This window comes from Alosa pseudoharengus, unplaced genomic scaffold (assembly GCF_046254945.1).
Source record: "Alosa pseudoharengus isolate Yale_2024_CS ecotype anadromous, Long Island Sound unplaced genomic scaffold, YU_APseudo_1.1 YU_APseudo_1.1_scf_2, whole genome shotgun sequence".
NCBI lineage: Eukaryota > Metazoa > Chordata > Actinopteri > Clupeiformes > Clupeidae > Alosa > Alosa pseudoharengus.
This window is the reverse complement of record NW_027468663.1, coordinates 1,420,379-1,443,737: the sequence shown is the minus strand read 5'-3', so window position 1 is coordinate 1,443,737 and position 23,359 is coordinate 1,420,379. Positions and strand designations below refer to the sequence as shown.

Here is a 23,359-nt window from a genome sequence, read left to right as displayed (position 1 = left end):
CATAGACTTAACATTGTGATTGTGACATCACAATACGGCTATTAAGCAATTAGAATCCTATGCCAGGTGTTCAGGCCACCTGCAGTCTCAGGCTTTAAGCATATCATCTGGGTCTCTTAAGACTACACATCTCTTCAACTGTTTACTCTGCCCAAAACTGTTTCAAAATAAAAGTCCTCACTACAATAATTCACTGTTAAACAATTTAACCCATTAAACTACTTAACTTTTTACATTCAACTTTTAAACGGTCTACTTTTAAACTATCATTAAACTAGCTGTCTATCAACAACTTTTAAACTATCTACATTCAACTTTTAAACTATATACATTCAACTTTTAAACTATATACATTCAACTTTTAAACAGTCTACTATTAAACTATCATTAAACTATCTATCTATTAAACTAGCTATCAACAACTTTTAACTTTCATCAACTATGTCAACACTTGTCATCAACTATGACTCCTACCCACTGTAGCTAGTTAGCATTGTTAGCATAGTTAACATAGTTAACATTTTTAACAAAACTGCTAGAAAACATTAGCTAAGTTAACTAGGTAGCATGATTAGCATGTTAGCATCGCTAACATAATTAGGATTTTTAGCAAAACTGCTAGAAAACATTAGCTAAGTTAGATAAATAACATGGTTAATATAGTTAGCATATTAGCATTGCTAACATAGTTAACATTTTTAACAAAACTGCTAGAAAACATTAGCATAGTTAGCATTGCTAACATGATTAACATTTTTAGCAAAACTACTAGAAAATATTAGGTAAGTAGCATGGTTAGCATGTTAGCACTGTTTACATTTTTAACAAAACTGCTAGAAAATATTAGTTAAGTTAGCTAAGTAACATGGTTAGCATAGATAGCATTGTTAACATAGTTAAAATTATTAGCATAACTGCTAGCAAACATTAGAGCCATTCCAACTTTTAGTTATTGTAAACTATATACCTATACACAGCCATTAAACTATTTGAATATCAACATTCATTAAACTTTCAGTCTGTCAACAACTTTTAAACTATTGACATTCAACTTGTAAACAGTCTACTCTTAAACTATCATTAAACTATCTATCTATTAAACTAGCTGTCTATCAACAACTTTTAAACTATCTACATTCAACTTTTAAACAGTCTACTTTTAAACTATCAACTTTTATTAAGCTATGCAACCAGCATGTCTGTCCTAGCATCACCACAGTAACCAGCTCTGTATTATCAATTTTAACTATACATGATATTTTACATCACAACTTTTGCATTTTCATGCACTGGTAATTCCTTGGAAATTGCATTTCTAGTTAGTGGGTTTGATCCAGCAAGCCCACAGCATGGCAAAGCGAAGCCAAGCCAAGTTTACTTATTATAGCTTCCTTTTCACCCACTTTTTGTACGAACTACTGATCCTAGACCGTTTGAGCTATCGACGCGGTTCCAACTCCAAAAATTCGAATCCGAAATGCGTTTTTCGGCCCCATTGAAATGTTCAGGATTCTAATTCCGATTATGACATCACAGTTCTAATTGCTTAAGCTTGCACCTGCCAGAGTTCTAAGCCATCTGGCAATGTCTAATGGGCTGGGCTGTCTGTGTATATGAAGGTGTGTGCATGTATCTTTTGACCCGTATGTCCGATTTTCATAAATGAGGTACCGTTGGAATCCTTGGATGAGGCCGAGTTCCATGCCCCTGATCAAACCCACTCTTGCAGTTCCTCGGAACCGCAATTCTAGTTATTATTATTCTTCTAACCAAAATTTCTGCGTCCAATTAAGCTTCAACTGTTTAACGTAGAAACTTTGTTCAAACTCTGTAACGTAGGTCTTGAAAAGGACACTTGGGCAATGTATTTTTCACTTTTGTAAACTTTATACTTTTTGAGATATTAACAAAAAAACAAGCTTATTTTCCCCCATAGACTTCCATAGACATTGGCACTATGACATCACAATGGGCTAATTAAATTGATTTGCACCTGTATCAACTGGCAGCTGTTTAACTGTTTCACTCATCCACCCAATAAACTATCTATCAACACCCATTAAACATTCTGTCTATTAACATCTATTACACTATCTACATTAAACTTTTAAACTATCTATTCTGTCTCAGGCTTTTAGCATATGTAACAACACATTATGTAATAACACCGCATTATATAATAACTCGACAAAATGGAATACATTTTTACGTCATTATGTAATAACTGCCGCATTATGTAACAATCTGTCACATTATGTAATAAACTGCTTGAACGCAATATGTAATAAATTGCCACATTATGTAATACGTTATTACACATTGTGGTTGTTATTACAAAATGCGAGTGGTGCGGAAAAAAATGGACGAAAATTTAATAATATGGTGCATTATGTAATAACCAACCAAAATTGACGTCTTCATTGATAAGAACAGCACAACATTGTGTATTTTAATCAAAATCATTGTAATCATGGGCGAAAGTGTTCAAATGTAGGCTATGGCCTATTTCTTTACGCAAAAGCCAACTGACTTATTAGCTCTGAATGAAGAAATAAAACAATAGTGCTATTGAGGAAGAAACAAAGTTTGTGCCGGTATGACCACCTTCCCCCTACGTTTATGTTTTGTGAATGAGCCTGGACTCTTATGTTTTGTGGGATTGTATTCCACTCACCAGCTGCTTTATAAGTGAAAACTGATTGACCAAAGGTTGATTTCTTGTAAGGCACTGCACAATCACCTCTAGCAGCCCCTCTAGTACCATTGGTTACAGATGATATAAATTGCAGTAGGCTGCAGAGTGGTGGTGGAGCTAAGCTGTGTCGGATTTTATATACAAGACAACATTACAACATTACAAGATGTTCCAACTTAGAAGCCTATATTTGTTAAGTATTGGACAGTGATGAAAAGATCTTGTTTTTTTATCTAAAATCTTGACAGCTTGTTTATATAAAGATATTATTGGCTTTAATGTCATGGAGTTTGCAGTGGCCCATGTTGGTAGACAGTAATTAATATGTGACATTATAAGAGAGAACATATACATTTTTGCAGCCTCTGTTGACATATAATTTCTAAGATGTCTAAAATGTTTAAGTGTAAAGTTTGTGATCCTGCTCACCTTTTTAACATGTTGCTTGAAAGTCAGGTTACTGTCCAAGATAATACCTAAATATTTATATTAATTTACAATTTGAATTCTCTGCCCTGAAATGAAAACATCAGGCTCTGTATAAGATTTTTTTGTTTTAGCAAAGAACATGGCTACAGTTTTTGAGGTGTTAAGTTCTAAATGACAATTATTCAACCAATTTGAAACATTAATCATAACTTTTGTCAGCTGTACTGCAACCTCAGAATGATTTTTACCTTTAATAAAAATGACAGTATCATCTGCATACATAAGGATCTCACTGCCTTGGCACACAGATGGAAGGTCATTTATATAAAGACTGAAAAGAATTGGACCCAAAATTGAGCCTTGGGGTACCCCTGTTACAAGATCTTTAAAGGAAGATCTTGTATTTTGTATTTTAACACATTGCGAGCGGTTAGTAAGATATGATTTAAACCAATTAGATGTATACTGAGAAAAATTAAACTGAACAAATTTTGACTGAAGAATATTATGATTAACTGTATCAAACGCTTTTCGTAAATCCAAAAATATCGCCCCAACCACACCCCCTCTGTCTATTAAAGACTTAACTCTTTCAATAAAATAAGCAGTTGCCGTTTCTGTTGAGTGGTGTGCCCTAAATCCATGTTGCATCGGATGTAGGAGTTGGCTAGAATTTAGATGAAGAATTAGTTGGTCCGCCGCTAACTTTTCTATGACTTTGGACATAACAGGGAGAATACTTATTGGTCTATAACTTGAAACTAACTGCAGGTCATCATTCTTGAAAATAGGAACAACAACTGCAGGCTTCCAATATTGGGGGAAGCTCCCTCGACCCTGAGTCAGAGAAATATTTACAATATGCGTGACTTAAGTTGCTAATAGACCTAAACTGGTCGCTGGTTTGTTGAAAGACCACACCTTTCCATTAATCTTATTTGCATTACTTTAAGCACAATCCATGTCAAATAAAATGCGCATCTGCGTGCGTTTCACTGTTGCGTTCATTTAATTGGCCATTGCCAATTCAGCGATCTATAAACACATGGTATCAAAATGTGAAGTCGTCAGGGCATCATTACTGCAAATATGGGAACAGACTATTTCTATTTCTATTCCATATCCGAACCCACAACATAGCGTAACCAAACTTTAACTTCAACTGCTGCCTATATCCCAATGTCACGTAGCCTACACAGTAGTTCTAGCCTACATGCATGTACAGAAAATAACACATTCACATATAAGCAGCTTGAAAAATTCCAGTAGAAGCACATCTATGTTAAATAAATATTTTTCCATGTAAGAAGGGTGTCACTTGCGCTTAAGCCTTTTCGGTGCTCACAGTCCAGGACCAAGGGTCACGGAAACTGGCTGGGCTACTTCGAAGAGACTAAACCCAGGGATGACCGGAGCACTCAGAGAACTTTTACACTTGTATTATTATGGTGCACAATCGACTGACGTTTCGACGCACTGAGTCTTACTCAGAGTCCACCAGGCCAACTGTCGGCATCGAACAACATGCTGTTTTCACCTTGTAGTGGCTCTCGACCGTTTTTGTTTTTACTTACACACCCTTACGCAAATGGAAGAATTTGCATCTTAGAACGGAGCAAATAATGGCAGTTATTTGGTGAAAATGGGCAATGGGCAAGTTTGTTGTAAGCCCTGATTCATATTATTTGGTAGGCCTAGCCACCTAGGCCTATACAGAACATTCAGTTTGTAGCCTTAGAAAGTCAGGAACGTTTGGATGAGGTAAACCTATATGACGGGATTACAGTTTTCAATTAGGCGTTAATTGCCAGATGAGTTTGCCAAATATTGGCTAGGCCAACAAAAATGGAACTGGCTTTGTTACATCGTAACTTAAAGGAACCGTATGTAAGATTGTGGGCAAAACTGGTACTACAATCACTTTCAAATTACTGTAGAGCGGTGTATCCCCTCCCCCTGGCAGAGCTGGCAACCAGGATGCCGAAACACTACTGACTTTGTAATTAGTAGATAAGTGGAGGGTGGCACAACAGGCCAAAACACAACATGACAACATCATCAATTGAGGGCTGCAACTTCACTTTTTAAATGACAATATCCTGGCCGGACTACTATTGTCAGTGATATAGGTATTTGAAATGAACATGATTTCTTAATGTCTGACATATCAGGGCCATTTTATGATTAATTGAAATACATTTTTTACATAAGGTTCATTTAACTCATTCCTTCCCATGCGTTGAGTGCCAAAAACGTAATATTACGTTTTTAGCTTTTTTTTTTAATTACGAAACTAGACACTCTAACACACCTTATATGTGATTTTGGGAACTCTGTGATGAATGGAAATGAAATATATGACGATCGAAAACTCATGAAAACACACAATCTGGATATTTTATCTGGACATTTTATCATAACACGGTTGCCGCTTTGGGTCGAATCAGTGACGCATGCACGTCAGGTCAAAACCAGGCCATTTTCGTGGGTCTATCACTAGGTGGCAGTCTCACCAGGTCTCGCTGATCACTTCCCGGAAAGTTTACACAAGTAAGTAACAGGCAACACTTCATATTTCATGAAAGACGTTATATCTCCATTTCTAAAAAAAAAACAGCGATTTTGATGAAAACTAGCCACTGTTTAGCTTGGGATTTCTCAGGAACAGAGGGGTGTAGAATTACACGGTTTGCACCCACCAAGAGCTTAAAGTCTCACCTTTTAAACGAGCCGTTGTATGTGTTCATAGCTATAACACAGAATATGCTGTGGCTGTACAAAATCATCAACAATGGTCTAGATTGCTGGCACTCTAGGACAAAGCTCCCGAAAACAGCTTGGCATTCAATGAGTTAAAGAAGAATTTTATCTTAACGAAACACAAAAGACTGAGTAGATCACATTGCACTGAGGTAGTTTAAAGTAAGTTGCCATACGCCCTTTGGTGCGTAACAGGCTACAGGAAAATCCCCGACACTCGTGAAGCGATGTCTTCTGATTCTTAACAAACAAACATTTTTCCTCCAGGGCTCAATGTTCCATCAGTCAGCGTCCACAAAGTTAATCAAGCCGTTTAGGGCTGCAGCTATCGATTGTTTTTGTAATCAATTAATCTATCGCTTTATCGATCAATTAATCGGATATTTATTTTTTTGCATTTTTAAACAACCAAAACGAATAATGCATAACGAAAATTACATGGCTGTAAAATGATCAAGCAATTGGCACAGCGGTATTTATTCTAATTCCAACATTTGGCTCCAAAACTAAGCCCATTTATTGCAATTTACCCATTTAGTGTTTATAAGTGCCAGTGGCAACAATTACATAATGTTCAAAATGCTCTCTGTAAAATTGCAGCCTCTTGTGCATGACTTAGCTGGGCGAACAAAGCTGTCCATACTATGTCTGGAGAAGAGGGAAAGCAATTTAATGTATTAATATGCACAACAAGTTTCATGTTGTAATCTAGACCTGACATCAAAGTAAATATCTGTTTTATGTAGATTTATACTGTACACCTGCAGCATTTGCCATTAGGCTACTAACAAATAATTTTACCATTAGGCTACTAAAAAATAGCCTACCATTAGGCTATTAACAAATACTTTTACCATTAGGCTACTAAAAAATAATTTCTGGGGTGAGCCTATTGCTAACCTAGCAACCTGTGTGTGTGTGTGTGTGTGTGTGTGTGTGTTTGTGTGTGCACGCATGCTGTGCGTGAGGGAAGATGAGGGTGTATGCATGTGTGTAAGAAGGGGTCTTTTTTATGGAATACTGTCTTGCAATTGAACGTGAATAAGTTTACTACTTAAAAACATCAAAGCTAAACATTATATCACGACATCTACAAATACAGTATGTGATTAAAATCCCAAAACTTTACTTGAAAACTTTAGACATTCTCTGCCATTTATGGAGGTTGTGGCTAGAAGGGATACAGCTAAGAACGGAAGTTCCGTAACAGATAGTGAAATATCGCAAAATCTCGACGATACCAGAGCCCATTTACGGACGATACTGTTACTGTAACAATGGCAGCTTTCTTCTCGTCGTAGGCTACAGGAGTTTTGAGAAGTACCTCAGTAATTACAAAGAAGAAACCATGACTTAAGTTTACAGTCTTAACTAAAGACCGGCGTTTTGGTCAGGACCGCGAGTTCAGGTAAAAAAATGCTTTGTTTGTATGTGAAAATCACAAACCCCACCCCCCTAAAATTAAATTAAATAATATTGGACATATTGTAACTCTCTAACTCTTATCTTATGTAGCTGTAGAAGCAAGACTCTGACGTTTATGTTACTGTTTCTTCACTACAATGGTACTGTTACCACACTGCACATAACTGTACTGTACATATCTGTCCATATGGTTCATACCATATTTATTCAGTTTTTCTTATAATATATTCTGTTCACTGCATATATCTATATTATTCATAATGGTACTGCCAATACATTGCTCATATATAGCCTACATGTTGTGTTCTCTACAGATGGAGTCGAGTCTACATGCAGAAGTAGATATTGCATGCCAGGTTTCACAAGTTACGATCTCAGTCCAATTGTTAGCAGCTCCATCACAGCAAGTTGGTTTTATTGTCTATGGTCCATCTAGTCTGAGCGAATTAGGGTTGAAGGTGGAAGTAAATACAGTAAAAGGATATTTGGTATCAATCGAACCGTAATTTCATGTAGATTAAGAATTTCAGGTGCCTACAGTGCAGATTTGTACCAGAAAAAAGATATACAGCTTTGAATGGACCATGGTATAATGATTATTGGGCCAAAATAGATATTAGCTGATATCTCCCATACTGGTAAAAGGATATTTACCAAACTTGGTGTACTTACTCACCATAAGTTCTTGATGAAATTAGTAGGTGTTTAATGTCTTGGGGTCAAAGGTCAAGGTCACGTGAGGTCATACTTGACATGCAATGTTTGTTTTATACCTCTCAAGCAGATTGAAGGATCCTCATTAAACCCAACACAGTTAATTAAGCCTAAATTAACTGATAAGGCATTAAAGATCATGGGGTCACAGGTAGAGGTTAAAGGTCATGAGGCTATAGCTGGCTGAGGCATAGAATCAACTATCTGAATTGATATTAAAAAAGATTAAGACATTTATTAAAGCAAAACAAACTTTTTTTTCTCTATAAAAACAGTTATTTCAACCTCCACATCTTATTTTAGTATTGTAGTAGTAGCCTCTCTGAAACCAGGGGAAATCAAAATAATTTGCTGTTTTAAAAATGCAAACATCTGTGTGAATACCTGTTTTAAAATAACTGTTTCAGTTCATAAATGATATTGGAGTAAAAAACAAAGTACTATTACATAACATTCAGTACATCAATAACAACATTGTAGTTCATTTAGACAAGCTGAATAGCAGAAGTTTTAGATTCAATCCAAACCATTTCTGTCAAACATCTGATAAATATTGTCATCTTGAGCTATTTCCTTCAACTTAAATTATAACGCCAGACAATCGATGTAAATGTCTATGTTGATAGAATAGTGTTAGAAATAAAAACTACCATTGCATTGCAATAGTTATACTTTGTTCTCTGAAGTTGGTAGTAGGCATAATAGCAACGGCAGCAGCGGACTGATATTACCTAGGATTCACACCTGAGTTTTCAGGATGTGAAGGGATGTAATCATGGGTTTCATAAAGGTTTATACTATTGCATGGGTTTTCATGTTTTAGAAGAATGTAGTCATGAGTGTCATAAGTCTTAATACCACTGCATTTGTTGTGAGCAGTGTGAGGTCATTGTATCTTGTGTAGGCCAGACCAACTGTCAGAGGAGTGGGGTGAGTGGAAAAGTACTGGGGGTACCAGGATGAGAGGATCTCCTCCTTACATGGTTAAGGGAGAGGGGGTGTTACCAAGCTGGTGAGGACTGGACAGGACAGGGATGAGGAGGCCACTGTGCCTTATGACGTAGGGCCTGTCTAGCTAGGAAGAGAATAAGATAAGAAGACCTTATTTCACCAAACTGGAAGGAAACAGAAAAACGTAGGGTTACACTATTTTACATATGTTACCTATGCATTACATAGGTTTGCATATAGTTTTATGCATGATGGGAAGATGGTTTCCACCAATTTAAGCGACCCTGCTTGGTACTGATTGGTGAAGAGTGTTGATTGAGATGGCGTGAGAGGGTGGCACTTCTCAAGGGCTGAGGAGTATAAAATATAGTGTATAGCCATCCGTAGGGGAGATCTTGTCGGGGGCCCCAGCTGATGACATCTCCTCCCAACTGCTTTGATGGTTGGTCTGGACTTTGGTTGGGCTGTACTATCATTGCAATACAGTGAATAAAGATCAACAGTCTTCGGAAAATCTTCTATCTACATTGTCTCCTTCGGACACCTTGTTCCAGAGTGCTAAATTACTAAATAGTCAAGTGGTAATTGTTAATTGGACAATTGGATATGGAAGTGGACATTTTCTAGCCTGGAAAATCCAGACCCTGGTAATCTAGAAAGATTAAGGGTCTGGCCACGAACAATGTAATGGGCAAACTCGAGGGGCGGCACCAAGCATGCATTTGAAAATCTCACTGCACGCAATTGGATAACACTAGACCAATGTTTACACTGAATGATTCCGGACTTCGACACAATTGAATAACACTATGACCAATGTTTACTGACCTCCAACGTTGCAGCGCTGTTGTCATCAGTTTAGCTCGCCTCTGGCCCGCATATACATGTATCAGATAGGCCGATTTGATTGGTTCCCCGGGATGAAAGGGGTAAAAGTAACGTGCATCATTGCTCGGTTCATTGTGCTCTCGCGAGAACTCTGGATTTCCAGGGTAGACATTTTCCACAACAATATCCTGATTGGAGTGCGCTTCTCTGTTTACTTTTCGGCGCAGTACAACACTCCGCTGCTAAGAAACGAGTCCCTCAAAATGTTATGCGATCATTGAAATGCAAGGATAGAATAATGTTAGAAATAAAACTATCAACACAGACATTTACATCGACAGTCTGCTGTTATAATTTATTTGTCTGCCGTTATAATGTATTTGCCTGGGTGTACTGTGGAGTGGGTAAGACTGTTTTTAGTGGCAGGCAACACATACTGATGACTTGCGCTAGCTTAGCACCAGCGAACTCTGCAACTAGAAGGACTGGATGAAACGTGTTGAAAACGGTCTCCACTGATAAATATCACACATGCTAACTTGGAAATGAGGTCCTATGTCCAAAATCCTGAACTACCGCTTTAAAAATGTGTTGTTGCCTATAGCAATGCTATAGTAAATCAGCTTTTGCAAGCCAGTGCAACAAGATGACAGCTCACCTCCACATTGGCAGATAACGCAAAGATCTGCGCATATGCCAGGTTCCTCTTCAAGTGCTGTCTCATCATCCATTGCAGTGAAATGGAAAATAATGAATCAAGACAGTACTGAGCACAACTAAATACTGATATCCTAATACTTTGTGTCCCTTAATGTGCTTTGTAAGAAATTATAAGGTGGCTTGTAACTCATACAATTAAATCCCATTTTTTAAGAGATTGACAAATTCGTATTTAATTATATTATTGATATCTACCGTAAAATCTTCCAAAATATTTAGATATTATTTTTGCCCACCCCTAACTTCAACTGAACAGATAGCAACGGACATGCCACATTACTAACATCAAAACTGAAAGACAATGCTAGTCTTAAGGGTCACAGAAATTGCCAGGAGAAAGTGGACAACACCTTGTCCATGAAGGGAAAAATAGCAAGGGCCACAGTTAACAGTCATACTAACTTATGGAAAGTCACAACAGCACAGAAAGCTATAATTTACAGCTGGAAGTAGCACTGCTTGTACTGTGGCATGGGCAATATTGAAAGAGATATTGGTCAGGTCATGACTATAGTGGAAGTATTTCACTGTTATGTAACTACTAAGCACATTTGCCTACAGTAATTGCAATCAGATTCTTGATTCTTATATACAAAGGAGGGGTATTAAACTCATTGTGCTGTAGATAGGGACTCCCCATGTCAAAAACAACCAAGTCTATGTTGTGCAACATAAAATAAATCACTATATTTACAGTAATTGAATTGAACATGGCATGTTGATTTAGCATGTTTCCACCGTCTATAACCTTGTATGTCAGGGGATGAAACTGACCTTACCCTTTGACCCCATGGCCCTGAGTCCCTAAGTTCATCTAACTTGTACAGACAATATATGTACTAATAAATGTACTAATCTTAATGAAGATCCATCAGTCTGCTTTGGTATGAACCAAATACTGCATGTGAGTTATTTGTGTGACCCCTTGTAACCTTGACCTTTGACCTCAAGACCTAAATTGTCTTGCCAGCTCTTTGACAACTTATAAGTGGGTAAGTAGACCAAGTTTGATGAATATCTTTCAATTGGCTTAAGAGATATCAGCTAATATCAAGATGTACTAACATACGTTTTTGGCCCAAAAATCATTGTGCCATGCTCCATTCAAAGCCCTATATATTTTTTTTGGTACAAATCTGTGCTGTAGGCACCACAAATTCTTAATCTACAGAAAATTATGATTCGAATGATGCCAAAAATGCTTTTGCTGTATTTACGTCCACCTTTGACCCTTTTGTAGGCTAATTCGCTCAGACTAATCCCCAAAGGTAAATGACAGTGTTCGGTGTGCAATTGAAGCAACTCTTTCACAACGATCCATAAAAATAGTTTTAAAAATAGTTTTCATTTATGAAACGGATATCCATGGCTGAGACGTCTAGTTAGATCGTCTTTAATTATAAGTTCTCGTAACGCGGCGTAAATGGGTATCCATAGTATATTATGTCTATGGGAATATCCATGATGTCCTGAGATTTCACTATCTGTTACGTAACTTCCGTTCTTAGCTGTATCCCTTCTAGCCACAACCATTTATGGACATCTTGACTCCGCCATCGCGCCAGCTAAATTCAGAATGTATAACGATTCACTCGCTAGTGGTGTGCTTTCTGAACAACGGTCCGTGTGGAACAATCAGATCCCTGCGCGTATAGTGCGTGTCATAGGAATTTAACGAGGCTTCGAGGCAGGGTTTTTGCCTCGAGTAATTTTTGTAATCGAGTTATTCGAGTAACTCGATGAATCGTTTCAGCCCTAAAGCTGTTCAAACGTATCTTTAGTAACAAATGAAAACAAGATCTTCCTCAAAAAACTTAGGCTGTGTGAGTGAGAAACCGATGGTGCCGAGTGCGGGAAAAGTTGAGGACAGAAGATTTAAAAATAACGTTCACTGTGCTTTAAGCGTAGGCCTACAGAAAGACTAAAAAGCATGTTTCTTATTCAATAGCACTATTGTTTTTTCTTCATTCAGAGCTCATGACAGCCAGACAGCCTTTGCATAAAGAAATAGTCTATAGCCTGAAAACACTTTCATAACTTTTATGATTACAATGAATTATGAGTAGCCTAAAATACGCATTGATATGCTGTTCTTATCAATGAAGACATCGATTTTGGTTGGTTATTACATAATGCACCATATTATTACATTTTCATCCATTTTTTCCCGCAACACCCTCATTTTGTAATAACAACCGCAATATGTAATAACTTATTACATAATGCGGCAAAATTTATTACATATTTCGTTGAGGCAGTTTATTACATAATGTGCCAGATTACAAAATGCAGCAGTTATTACATAATGGCGTGAAAATGTATTACATTTTGTCGAGCTATTACATAATGCGGTGTTATTACATAATGCGTACATAATGCGTTGTTACAGCATACAATCATAAAAATAAGAGTCCTCACTACTATAATTCACTATTTAATAATTTAACTATTTAAGGCGAGACACGGCAAGTGAAAACATTGTTTTTTCATGCACTGGTCAATTTCGAGATTTTGGGCTAATTTGCTACCTTAGCATGTAGTCTTACACATTACTACAACAACAAAGCCCGATTTACACATTTAGGTGTTTATTTCATTACATTGTGTCTATTCGCGCCTGTATATTTCTCCTAAATTCACCAAAAGTTAGTCTTCTAACGTTTCATGCTCTACCGCGACCGTGATACAAAACATGACATGTGGAGTACCGTTGGAAAGCTCTGTTTTTCCTGCATGATGTTGTGCTATCCAAATACGGACACTTCCTTTGTAACCGCAACCAATCGCGAAAGTTCAAAGGCGAGTCTAGGCTGAGAACGGAATCTTTTGGCTGTGTTCCAAGGCTGTTTTCTCAAATTGAGTTTTTCTCATTTTCCAGTAGAAACATCTCAGCCTATGTAGCACCTATGTACACCAAACTTTCCAGATATACACTTAGCAGTATTCTGAAGATATTTACAGAGGGATTTGTTAATAAATCATTCCTGGCCTGATTTATGTGACATTTTAATAAAAAATATATGGCAAAAATCGATTTTTTAAGGCTATGGACAGTATATTCTGATTTCCTAGGTAATGAAAGCAGATATCCTGAAATCCCTCTGTAATTTTATTTTCATCTTGTATGCAAACAAAATGAAAAAATAATTTTGTACCTGGCTTTATCATATGTTCAGATCTATCTACCAAAAAGATATGCAAATGTGCGCATATTTAATGAGATAGTGCCTAATTTGCATAATTAAACATTCGAATTTCAAAACTTGTAATACATTTTTTGTTCATACTTGTGTAAGTAATCAACTGTGTAAGTTTCATGGTGATGTCTATTATTTTAAAAATGCACCCTATTCACCTGTAGTGTCTCGCCTTAAACTACTGAACTATTTAACTCAACTGTCAGTTTGTAACACTACCGGTTACACAAATGGGTGTCCAGAAATTGAAAGGGATTGTTCTGTTGTAAAATCTATACTTTGCATTATTATGTATGGTGAAGTGTGCATTAATGCAAATGAGAAATGTTTCCCTCTAACTAAATGTAGATTGGGGTCGTTTGAATGTTAAAAAACATATTTTTTATTTTTAGTTTATCTTTTCTTTTTTGGATTGTTTGTGGCTTATGTCATTAGTCAATGGTTTGCCGAATGTGCGTGTTTGTAAAATGGGAATGGTCACGTGGGCAAATGACGCCGTCTTTTTATGATTATACAACAAGGGTTCTATGGAACTATTTATTTGTTTCTGATTGGCCGAGAGACGTTCCATGAGTTGGAATATCCCTGGACATTTCAACTCAGACTCAGCACAGCTAATAATAAATCACTCCGCGATACAATGCGAAGATTTGACACCCAGCTCTCCACTATTTCAAGCAATGGGTTACTCCTTAGCAAACCACATAGATATATACACTAGATGTCGCCTTCTGCTTCTCAGCATACGTCAACACCGCCGCCATCTTTGTACAGGGATCTGAAGCGCTAAACTAGTTCTCCTGTATTGTCAGCGTTACCTATTTAGTGACGTTTGGCCATCCCCAGCGATAGAAAACCTTTTTAGCGATTAGCGACAAATTTGGGAACTTCTCACAATGATGGCAGATCGGCTTCTTTGTTGTTTGAAACGTAAGAAAATCACCTTTCTCATGGCTTTGTCATTTATGAATTCAGCTACATCTCGTTTGCCCATGGCACTGACCCATGATTATAAAAGTAACGACTGGCGTAGCCTATGTAGTAGCAGAGGTAAATGTTCTACAGATCTACAGCAACTTCTGGTGAGATTACAACTTACATGAGTAAACGAGACGAGGGGTATGTGGCCTCAACCAGAGCCTGTCTAGAAGAGCCTGTTTACTTTCATTGTATCGAACCTGGTTGCAGTTTACTCATTGTTCCTCTAGGGGCCGCCGCTAGCTAGTGCAGAATGAATGGGAGTCTATGGGGCTAGACGGGTAAAATGTATCTTTATTATCGTCTTAAGCTTAGTTTTCTCTAGACTCAACCATAAATACATGCCTGTCAGTTGGAACTAGATAATTGCTTGAGATTTTGACGATTTATGGTGATTTTGTTTTCGCTAGATCTTTGCCCAGATTGACGCTAATGCATTATAGAGGAGTGGATCACTGAAGCAAGATGGCGTCTCGATTGACGCATTCGTTCCAATGAACAGCAGTAGTCAAGGCGACATCTAGTGTATATGTCTATGAGCAAACCATAGCGAAACAGTGCTTCACCACATCTGTGGATTAAGCCACACAGTCAACTCAATGTAAGTAAGATAAACGAGGATGCTAATTGTTCTCAGCATTGCCAGCATTATGTATGATATGATTGTCACTTGGAGGAGACTTGTAGATAACTAACGTTAGCATAATTAGCTAACCGCTGCTAACGTGCTAGCATCGTCACGTCAGGCTGTGCACTGTAGTGTAACATTTATTCACTATACATTAATAAAGTTGAGTGGTTCTGCAATGTAGACTATGTTTCCGTGTTTTTGCAGTACCATGTCCCTTACATGACATGGCCCAGTGTACTTGTAACATGCATGCAGCAAACCTAGATATGAATGTGATTTCAACATTTCTTTCAAGAAGACATGTAAACCACAAAGACCCGTAACGAGATGGGTCTGGAATGTTGGTTACCTAGCAACCAAGACGCTGTCTTTTGAAAAGGGAACTATTTTTTGATGCGTAAGAACGATGTCGAAATTAACATTTTTAAACAATAATGGGGTGTTTTCAGATTATTTAGTTTGTGGTAGAATTGTTGTATAAAAGCAATATAGCACTCGTGATCGTGGGATTGGTCATGGATATTCCCACGGCTGTTGTTGCCTGCGCCACTCGGCCTCCGGCCTCGTGGCTACGGCCGAACAACACCCGTGGGAATATCCATGACCAACCCCACTCTCACTCGTGCTATATTGCTTAAATGAACGAAGGAGGCCAGGGGGAGGCTACTATTGTAATCTGTGAGAGTGAACGCAGGCTTGCAGGCCGCTCTGGATGAATTTCGCGTAGAAAATCGATGTTAGAGAAAACTATTGTTTGGGTCTAACAGAAGCTACAGGAAGTTTGTTTCTTTTGGATTATATGGAATATCGTGATACACGCAACCTTTTTTTGGATTACTTTCACATCCTGGAGTAACTTCGGTATCGGTGAGCCAGCTGACTGTGTCCCTTATTTGTTTGTGCGAGGCCTGCGATTTCTTTGGAAGTGGAAACTGGGAAATAGGCGAAAGCACGGTGGATCTATTATTGCTTGGAGGAGCGCAGTTGTGCCGATTGAGTCGCGGAGTTTTTGTTTTTGGATTATTATTTGGTGCGCGCTAAGCGGAACTGTGGATTGTTTGGACTGAGCACTGAAACAGAGCAATTAAGCAAACTGTTTACGACGGGGACACTTCCACATTGTATAGGGGGGAAATATTGTGAGGTTTATTGTGCGATTGTGTCATATATGGAATCCAATACGGGGGAAATGTGATGTGGTGCAATTTTTACAATACAACACGTGATAAATCAACTATTTCTGTGTTCATCTGATTGTGCATTAAATGTGGGTACCATAATTAGAGATCTATATAGACAACGTCCCTTCAAGGAGATTATTCTGTTTAACTTAAAGAAGTAAAGAAATTATTCTATTTGCAAAGAACCCGTTTATCGAGTATAACACCGCTTTTATTTTATGAACATAAGGGTTGATTTGTTATTAAGTTGTCATCCACTATGACTCCCGCCGACTGTTTCCTCTGGCCACAACTGTTTCTAAATAAGTTTGTTTCGCATTTTATGTTAATATATGTTTTGCATTTTCATGCACTGGCAATTTCATTACATTTTCTAGTTTTTTTGTGTTTTGCCATTTCCTTTCTTTCTTTTCATTTCTACCAATAATGTAAATGAAAAAACTGAAGATTAATCTATAATGATGCTAAGGTTTTTGTGACCAGTTCAAGTGCTGCAATTATTATGCTTTGTAAATGGCATTTTTTCACAGCAGATGCCTTGAATTTGTTGATTGTTATGCCATATTTGTATCCCTCAATCTGTCCATTACATTTGATAAAATTCGCCAGAAGTTGTCATTTAAGGACTTTCTGCAACTAAGGGCACTGCTGCTGAAATTTCTATGGGAAATTAATATGCCATCTTATTGGGTATTGATTTCAATACCCACTACAAATTGTTAGTGGATTTACTTTAAAGAAAATTGTTTATGTCTTGAATGAGAATAATTTAGTTTTTATGATATGGAACTATGACATGTATTTGATGCCAATTATAATCCCAATTCCACTCATAAAAACATAATTGATCTCATTTTTCTCCGAAGGGTTGAGGAATTATCTTTCTGTAAGTGAAGTCCTTACCACTTGACTGCTCATCGCCGTAGTGTTTATGTGATGGTGCATACAGGAACAGAAGTGCAAAAACGTAGAGGTTCCACATGCCGTATATTCCAGTGAAGAATGCACTGTTCACCTCAACGGTGTAGTCTCCCCAATGCCAATGACCTTCATTCACCTATTTTTTTGTATAAGGAGACCAGAATTTGCAATCACAAGCCCATAATATTGAAGCATAGAAACAAAATCCTGTTTTTTTTTTTCAGAACTCAACACAAATACACAATGTTTTAAAATGTCAATTAAAATATGATTTATTATACGATTTATTTAAACAGCATACCTGACTGATGATGAAGAAAATGACAGTCATTGCTGCACATGCCAGTGTGACGAGCATAAGAAACTTGAAACGAAAGATTAGACCCTGTGAGAAATTGGGGTCAGAAATGATAAGGTATGGTTATTCTATTGTGACTTATTTCAGATATCAATACATTGATAAGACTTACAAGGGTGGTAAAACACCACAGTTTTCACAGTTGAGAGAAAGATTTGTTTGAGGTTATCTATGCAAGGTTCACACCAGTTCACGGAAAGAGGGGTTCACATACCTTTTGACACTAAGGTCATATTGGACCATTTAGTCAATAAATTAGCAGATGCATGCATTGCTTTTGCAATGGCAAGGTTAAACTTAAGGCGAGACACGGCAGGTGAAAACATCGTTTTTTCATGCACTGGTCAATTTCGAGATTTTGGGCTAATTTGCTACCTTAGCATGTATTCTTTCACACTACTACAACAACAAAGCCCGTTTTACACATTTAGGTGTTTATTTCATTACATTTTGTCTACTCGCGCCTGTATATTTCTCCTAAATTCACCAAAAGTTAGTCTTCTAACGTTTCATGCTCTACCGCGACTGTGATACAAAACATAACATGTGTAGTACCGTTGGAAAGCTCTGTTTTTCCTGCATGACGTTGTGCTATCCAAATATGGACACTTCCTTTGTAACCGCAACCAATCGCGAAAGTTCAAAGGCGAGTCTAGGCTGAGAACGGAATCTCTTGTCTGTGTTCCAAGGCTGTTTTCTCAAATTGAGTTTTTATCATTTTCCAGTAGAAACATCTCAGCCTATGTAGCACCTATGTACACCAAACTTTCCAGATATACACTTAGCAGTATTCTGAAGATATTTACAGAGGGATTTGTTAATAAATCATTCCTGGCCTGATTTATGTGTCATTTTAATAAAAAATATAAGGCAAAAATCGATTTTTTAAGGCTATGGACAGTATATTCTGATTTCCTAGGTAATGAAAGCAGATATCCTGAAATCCCTCTGTAATTTTATTTTTATCTTGTATGCAAACAAAATGAAAGAATAATTTTGTACCAGGCTTTATCATATGTTCAGATCTATCTACCGAAAATATATGCAAATTTGCGCATATTTAATGAGATAATGCCTAATTTGCATAATTAAACATTCGAATTTCAAAAACTTGTAATACATTTTTTGTTCATACTTGTGTAAGTAATCAACTGAGGAAGTTTCATGGTGATGTCTATTATTTAAAAATTTTACCCTATTCACCTGTAGTGTCTCGCCTTAACATAGGGAGAATAAGAGAAACCAATGATTAACAATCAATTATGGTTTTGACATTACTCAGGCATAAAACCTAAGAAATGTCGAGGTGTACCACTAACAGGGAATTGACTAAGTTTACAATCAGAATCTTTGAACTAAAAAAAAAGTGTCCCGACAACTAACATTATCACAGACAAATGACTATACCACCTTATCATAGGTGAACTGTTTATAGTAGAGCCTATGTCTATGTCTTTAGGCTTCCTGTGAAATGTATTGTTATTCCAATGATGTTGATGTAACATGAAAGTTTTCAAGAATAATATAACTTAATGTCAGAGTGCTCAGTCTTTCTACCTGAAGAACATGCTTTATTTGAGTGTTAACAGTTTATTACTGCTCAGATCAGCAGCGACATCAGTTTCCTCCATTAATCCTTTTCTTAACTTATTCTGTTGTAATTATAAATAATTATAGCCCACCTGCGACTGATATCTACGTACACACCATCAGAGCATAGCAACTTGGGACAAATGTGGGAGCAGTGTCACTTCAGGTGGATTTTCAGAAAATAAGACAATCTGATTGGTTATTAGTCTATGATGACATGATTAAAAGCTCCATTGATGGCCTAATTGGATAAAATCTGTGGCCTTCACTTTGCTATCGATCACTTGCTCTTGCACTCTCTTGGCGTAACTTGCTGCACCCTGCGTTCCCCTTTAAATTGATCCTTTTTGCACCACATGTACATATACTGACTTACACCAGTTTTGCTTTGCCTTACACATACTGATTATTGTAAATATTTCATATATACTTTAGTGTTGTCTCCCCTTCATGCCGCTTCCACCCTGGGCCAAGTGGTCACAACATAAGCTTCACAAACCTTCTATCATCACTATCCTTTCCTACATAAACCTTACTTTGTAAACCAGGATAAAATTGTTGGTGTAAATTTGGGGGTCAGGCATCTATGGATCCACAATGGCTTCTTTATGCAAGTATGAACAAACCTCATAATGAAGCCGACGTGCTTTGGTCATGGCAGGGAGTGATGAGCGCTTGCAACTAATGTTACGGAATACCTGGAAGACCATGAAGCACAGGAAGAGAAAATAGAGACAAGCACAGATTCCTGCCACAATGATGAAGGCCATCTGAATGATACTCAATTAGGGAAAACATAAAATGACAACAAAAAATGTCTGCACTCAATGCAAATTGCAATTTGTATACCAAATCACAAATAAAAGTATATTTAGAAATATAAATAATACGATTTTCGGTCCAGAGTCAACCAAATCAAAGATCCCAGTTATCACAATAGCCTATTGTGATAAGCCTACTCAGGGAAGAGTTACTGCTGCCTGAAGACCTGAGGAAAAGCTTTTGTCCAGTCTATACATATACTGAATAAGGACTATGCCTGGGACACATGACAATGCATTCACTTTACATCTGCTTTTGGGCCATTCTACCAGAAACATACATTTCCAAAAAGTTTCATATTGTGTAAACATGTACATATCATTAATCATCTATTCATTTTGTATCCTTTGTTGTGTTTTGGGGCAGTGATGGCATAGTGGCTAAGGACCTGAGGGGTATTCCATCAAAATGAAGGTGGCACTTAACAGAAATAGCCTGGCTTAAAGGAATACGCCACCCCTAGGTGAAATTGGGTCTCTCCCCGCAGTCCCTAGAGTTGGATGAGTGAGCCAATGCGTTTTATAGCCGACCCAGCCATTGTCCTAATCTAGAAACGGCCCGGTTAGCTTTAGCTTAGCGTAGTCGCTGTAAACCGGCGCTGCCAGCTAGCATGTCGTTGCAAAAGTGAATCAAATAACTCAAGATTTTTTATAATTATTTCTCGTAACCTGTACATTCACATCGAGTACAAATATCAATGCAAATTAACACGAAGGGATTTACTAGACCAATTTAGATTTGGAACTATTTTCGGGCATAGCACCGGCAAAGCACCGCTGCCAGGCGCAAAGACATCACGCAGCATCTGTAAACCCTCAACTTCGGGCAATACACCAGCGTGACTACCAAGTTCTCTGCTACTAGGCTGACACTGACAGGTGGGCTTTCTCTAAGAGTTCTAATGGCGATGAATATGGAAAATTACACGATAGACGAAGATGATGACTTCGACTACAAAGATCCAAGACCCTACCTTTTCGAACCTGAGTTCACTGAAGAGGAGTTGCGAGCTTTGGATCTGGGAAGAGAGGACGTTGCGACTGGTCAAGGCGAGTCGGATGAGCGAACGAGAGCAAACACGAACTGGTGGTGTGAGTGTGGAGTGTGCCAACCCATGCCGACTGACAGGTAACGGTAAAAGGTAAAGTCGTCATATTGTCAATAGGGTGAAACGGCAGCCTAATGAAGTTATACAATAAAACTGGAAGCGACAATGTGAGTCGGACTAACGTTTCAGTTATAACTTTAGCAACGTATAACCTAAGGAAGGATAGAAATTATACTTACAGGCATGGAACACTGTTATGCCTCTGTACTGAAAATGGATGGGACGGCCGTATCATTCAGATGTAACAGCATTTTTCTCGTAGCATACTGCATTTTCTCTTCGTAGTCCTCCGGTTTGAAATGCTCCTCGCAAACACTCTTTGGCTCACTCATCCAACTCTAGGGACTGCGGGGAGAGACCCAATTTCACCTAGGGGTGGCGTATTCCTTTAAACTAGCATAGACTTTCACTTGGGGCTGAAGTTGTTCCATTAACACAATTTAGCTGCATCTTGCCTTTGTTTATTCAAGCGAGGCTTAGGTCAGCTTCATGTCCGCTCGTGCACAAGGTAGAAAAGTAGATTGACGAAAATAGGATATATGTCGTAAAATTAAGGCAATACTAGAGGATTTCTGTTCAATTTACAAGCGCCATTGAACAGAGAGAAAAAAAAATTAGATAGTTGCCTAAATTGGAGAATAATGAAAGCATACATTTATACAACAAGGGTTCACTCCAAACTAGGTGTAGGTGGCCATAAAAGAAATTGGTATCCACGTAATATCGCCTATTGTCTCCCATAAGTCTCATAGTTCTGCCAAAGTGTTTGTGGAATATAAAGATCTGAAATGCAATGGCTTCAATTTGTCATGTAATGTTTAATCTGTGTAGCACACAGTTGTTTTGACATTCATGAACAATCATCAACACATGAAGTGATTTTAATCATTAGTAGCCTAGGGCAGCGGTTCCCAAACATTTTTTCCTCGCGGACCACCTTTTACATCCTGACTCGGCTTGCGTACCCCCACCATCCGACACATAAAAACACATTCTATTGACGCATTCCAGGCATCATGTTTAATTAGCCACCCTACATGATAACAAATGACAATATCAAAATATGCAACTGGTCTATGAGCTCTCACGCTAAAAAAGCTGAGTGGAGAACAACATTAGACTGGTTAGATAGCACCTCACTGCAAACCATGCACTGTGGCTTTGGGGTCTCCAAATCCATGTGAAGCCTAGGCCTATATGCCTCATCATACTATAAATATATAGATTATACATAAATTCCCATAGTTACCAAGCTGGGATTCACATAAACCACACTAATGGAACGGAACTAAAATTAGCGAGACTAAAGCCAGGTTTGGCCTTTAGCGAGGTTGATAGAATACCCTTCTGGCCTAGCAAGCAGTAGCCAATTTTAAAATAACATTGAGGATTCAACTCCCTTGTAAGAATTGACTTATAGATGTGTTTGTCGTCTAGTCATAATTGTGGGAAATAGTTTGATTCGATTGAATGTAACCTAATAGAGGTGCACTTGCGTGACTACAGAAAACAGTTTAAGATTAAATCTGTTAGCAAACATCATAAGGCACAAGAAAAGTTTGGACTGAGGGCCAGATGTACTAACACTTTTGCGCCCGCTTCAGACATATTTGTTTCGCAACATGCACGTTAAAAAAAGGCGAGGTACGTACAAACAGACCGCAATGACGTAAAAGTGCAGACTACCCGTCGCTGGGGGCTGAGAATGTCAAATTGCGCTTTTCCGTCTCATGCATTATGCATTCATAGAAGGGTAAGGAGAAAGTGGGAGTTTCGTGTAAAAAGATGGGAGAAGCGTAAAATGAGCCTAATTAGGCATTCCCCTGTATGTATGAAAACTGCACTACTTTGTGCCTAAATATTTCGCTTTGTAAAAGCAGATGTTAATCCAAATTGCGGTTAAATGTGTCAGTAAGAGAACTTTTCAAAGACAACAGAATCGTTATTAGAGCACCAATTTTGCGTCTTTGTACTATATCAAAAGCAACATTAACTTTCACTGGCCTTTCGAATGTCTTAATTTCACGTCATCCACTTAAACTTTCCTACTT

General features: G+C 37.8%; 1 protein-coding gene across 1 annotated transcript in view; it reads right to left on the bottom strand.

The window, feature by feature from the left end:
- The window catches only part of wls (Wnt ligand secretion mediator), a 218,132-nt gene that overhangs the window by 18,014 nt on the left and 176,759 nt on the right, over positions 1–23,359 (bottom strand). Inside the window, exons 9-11 of the mRNA XM_076293367.1 lie at positions 20,005–20,148; positions 17,732–17,815; positions 17,413–17,566 (exon numbers count right to left, since the gene is read on the bottom strand). Of these exons, the coding sequence (XP_076149482.1) occupies positions 17,413–17,566; positions 17,732–17,815; positions 20,005–20,148 (382 nt within the window). The remainder of the gene's footprint in view (positions 1–17,412; positions 17,567–17,731; positions 17,816–20,004; positions 20,149–23,359) is intronic.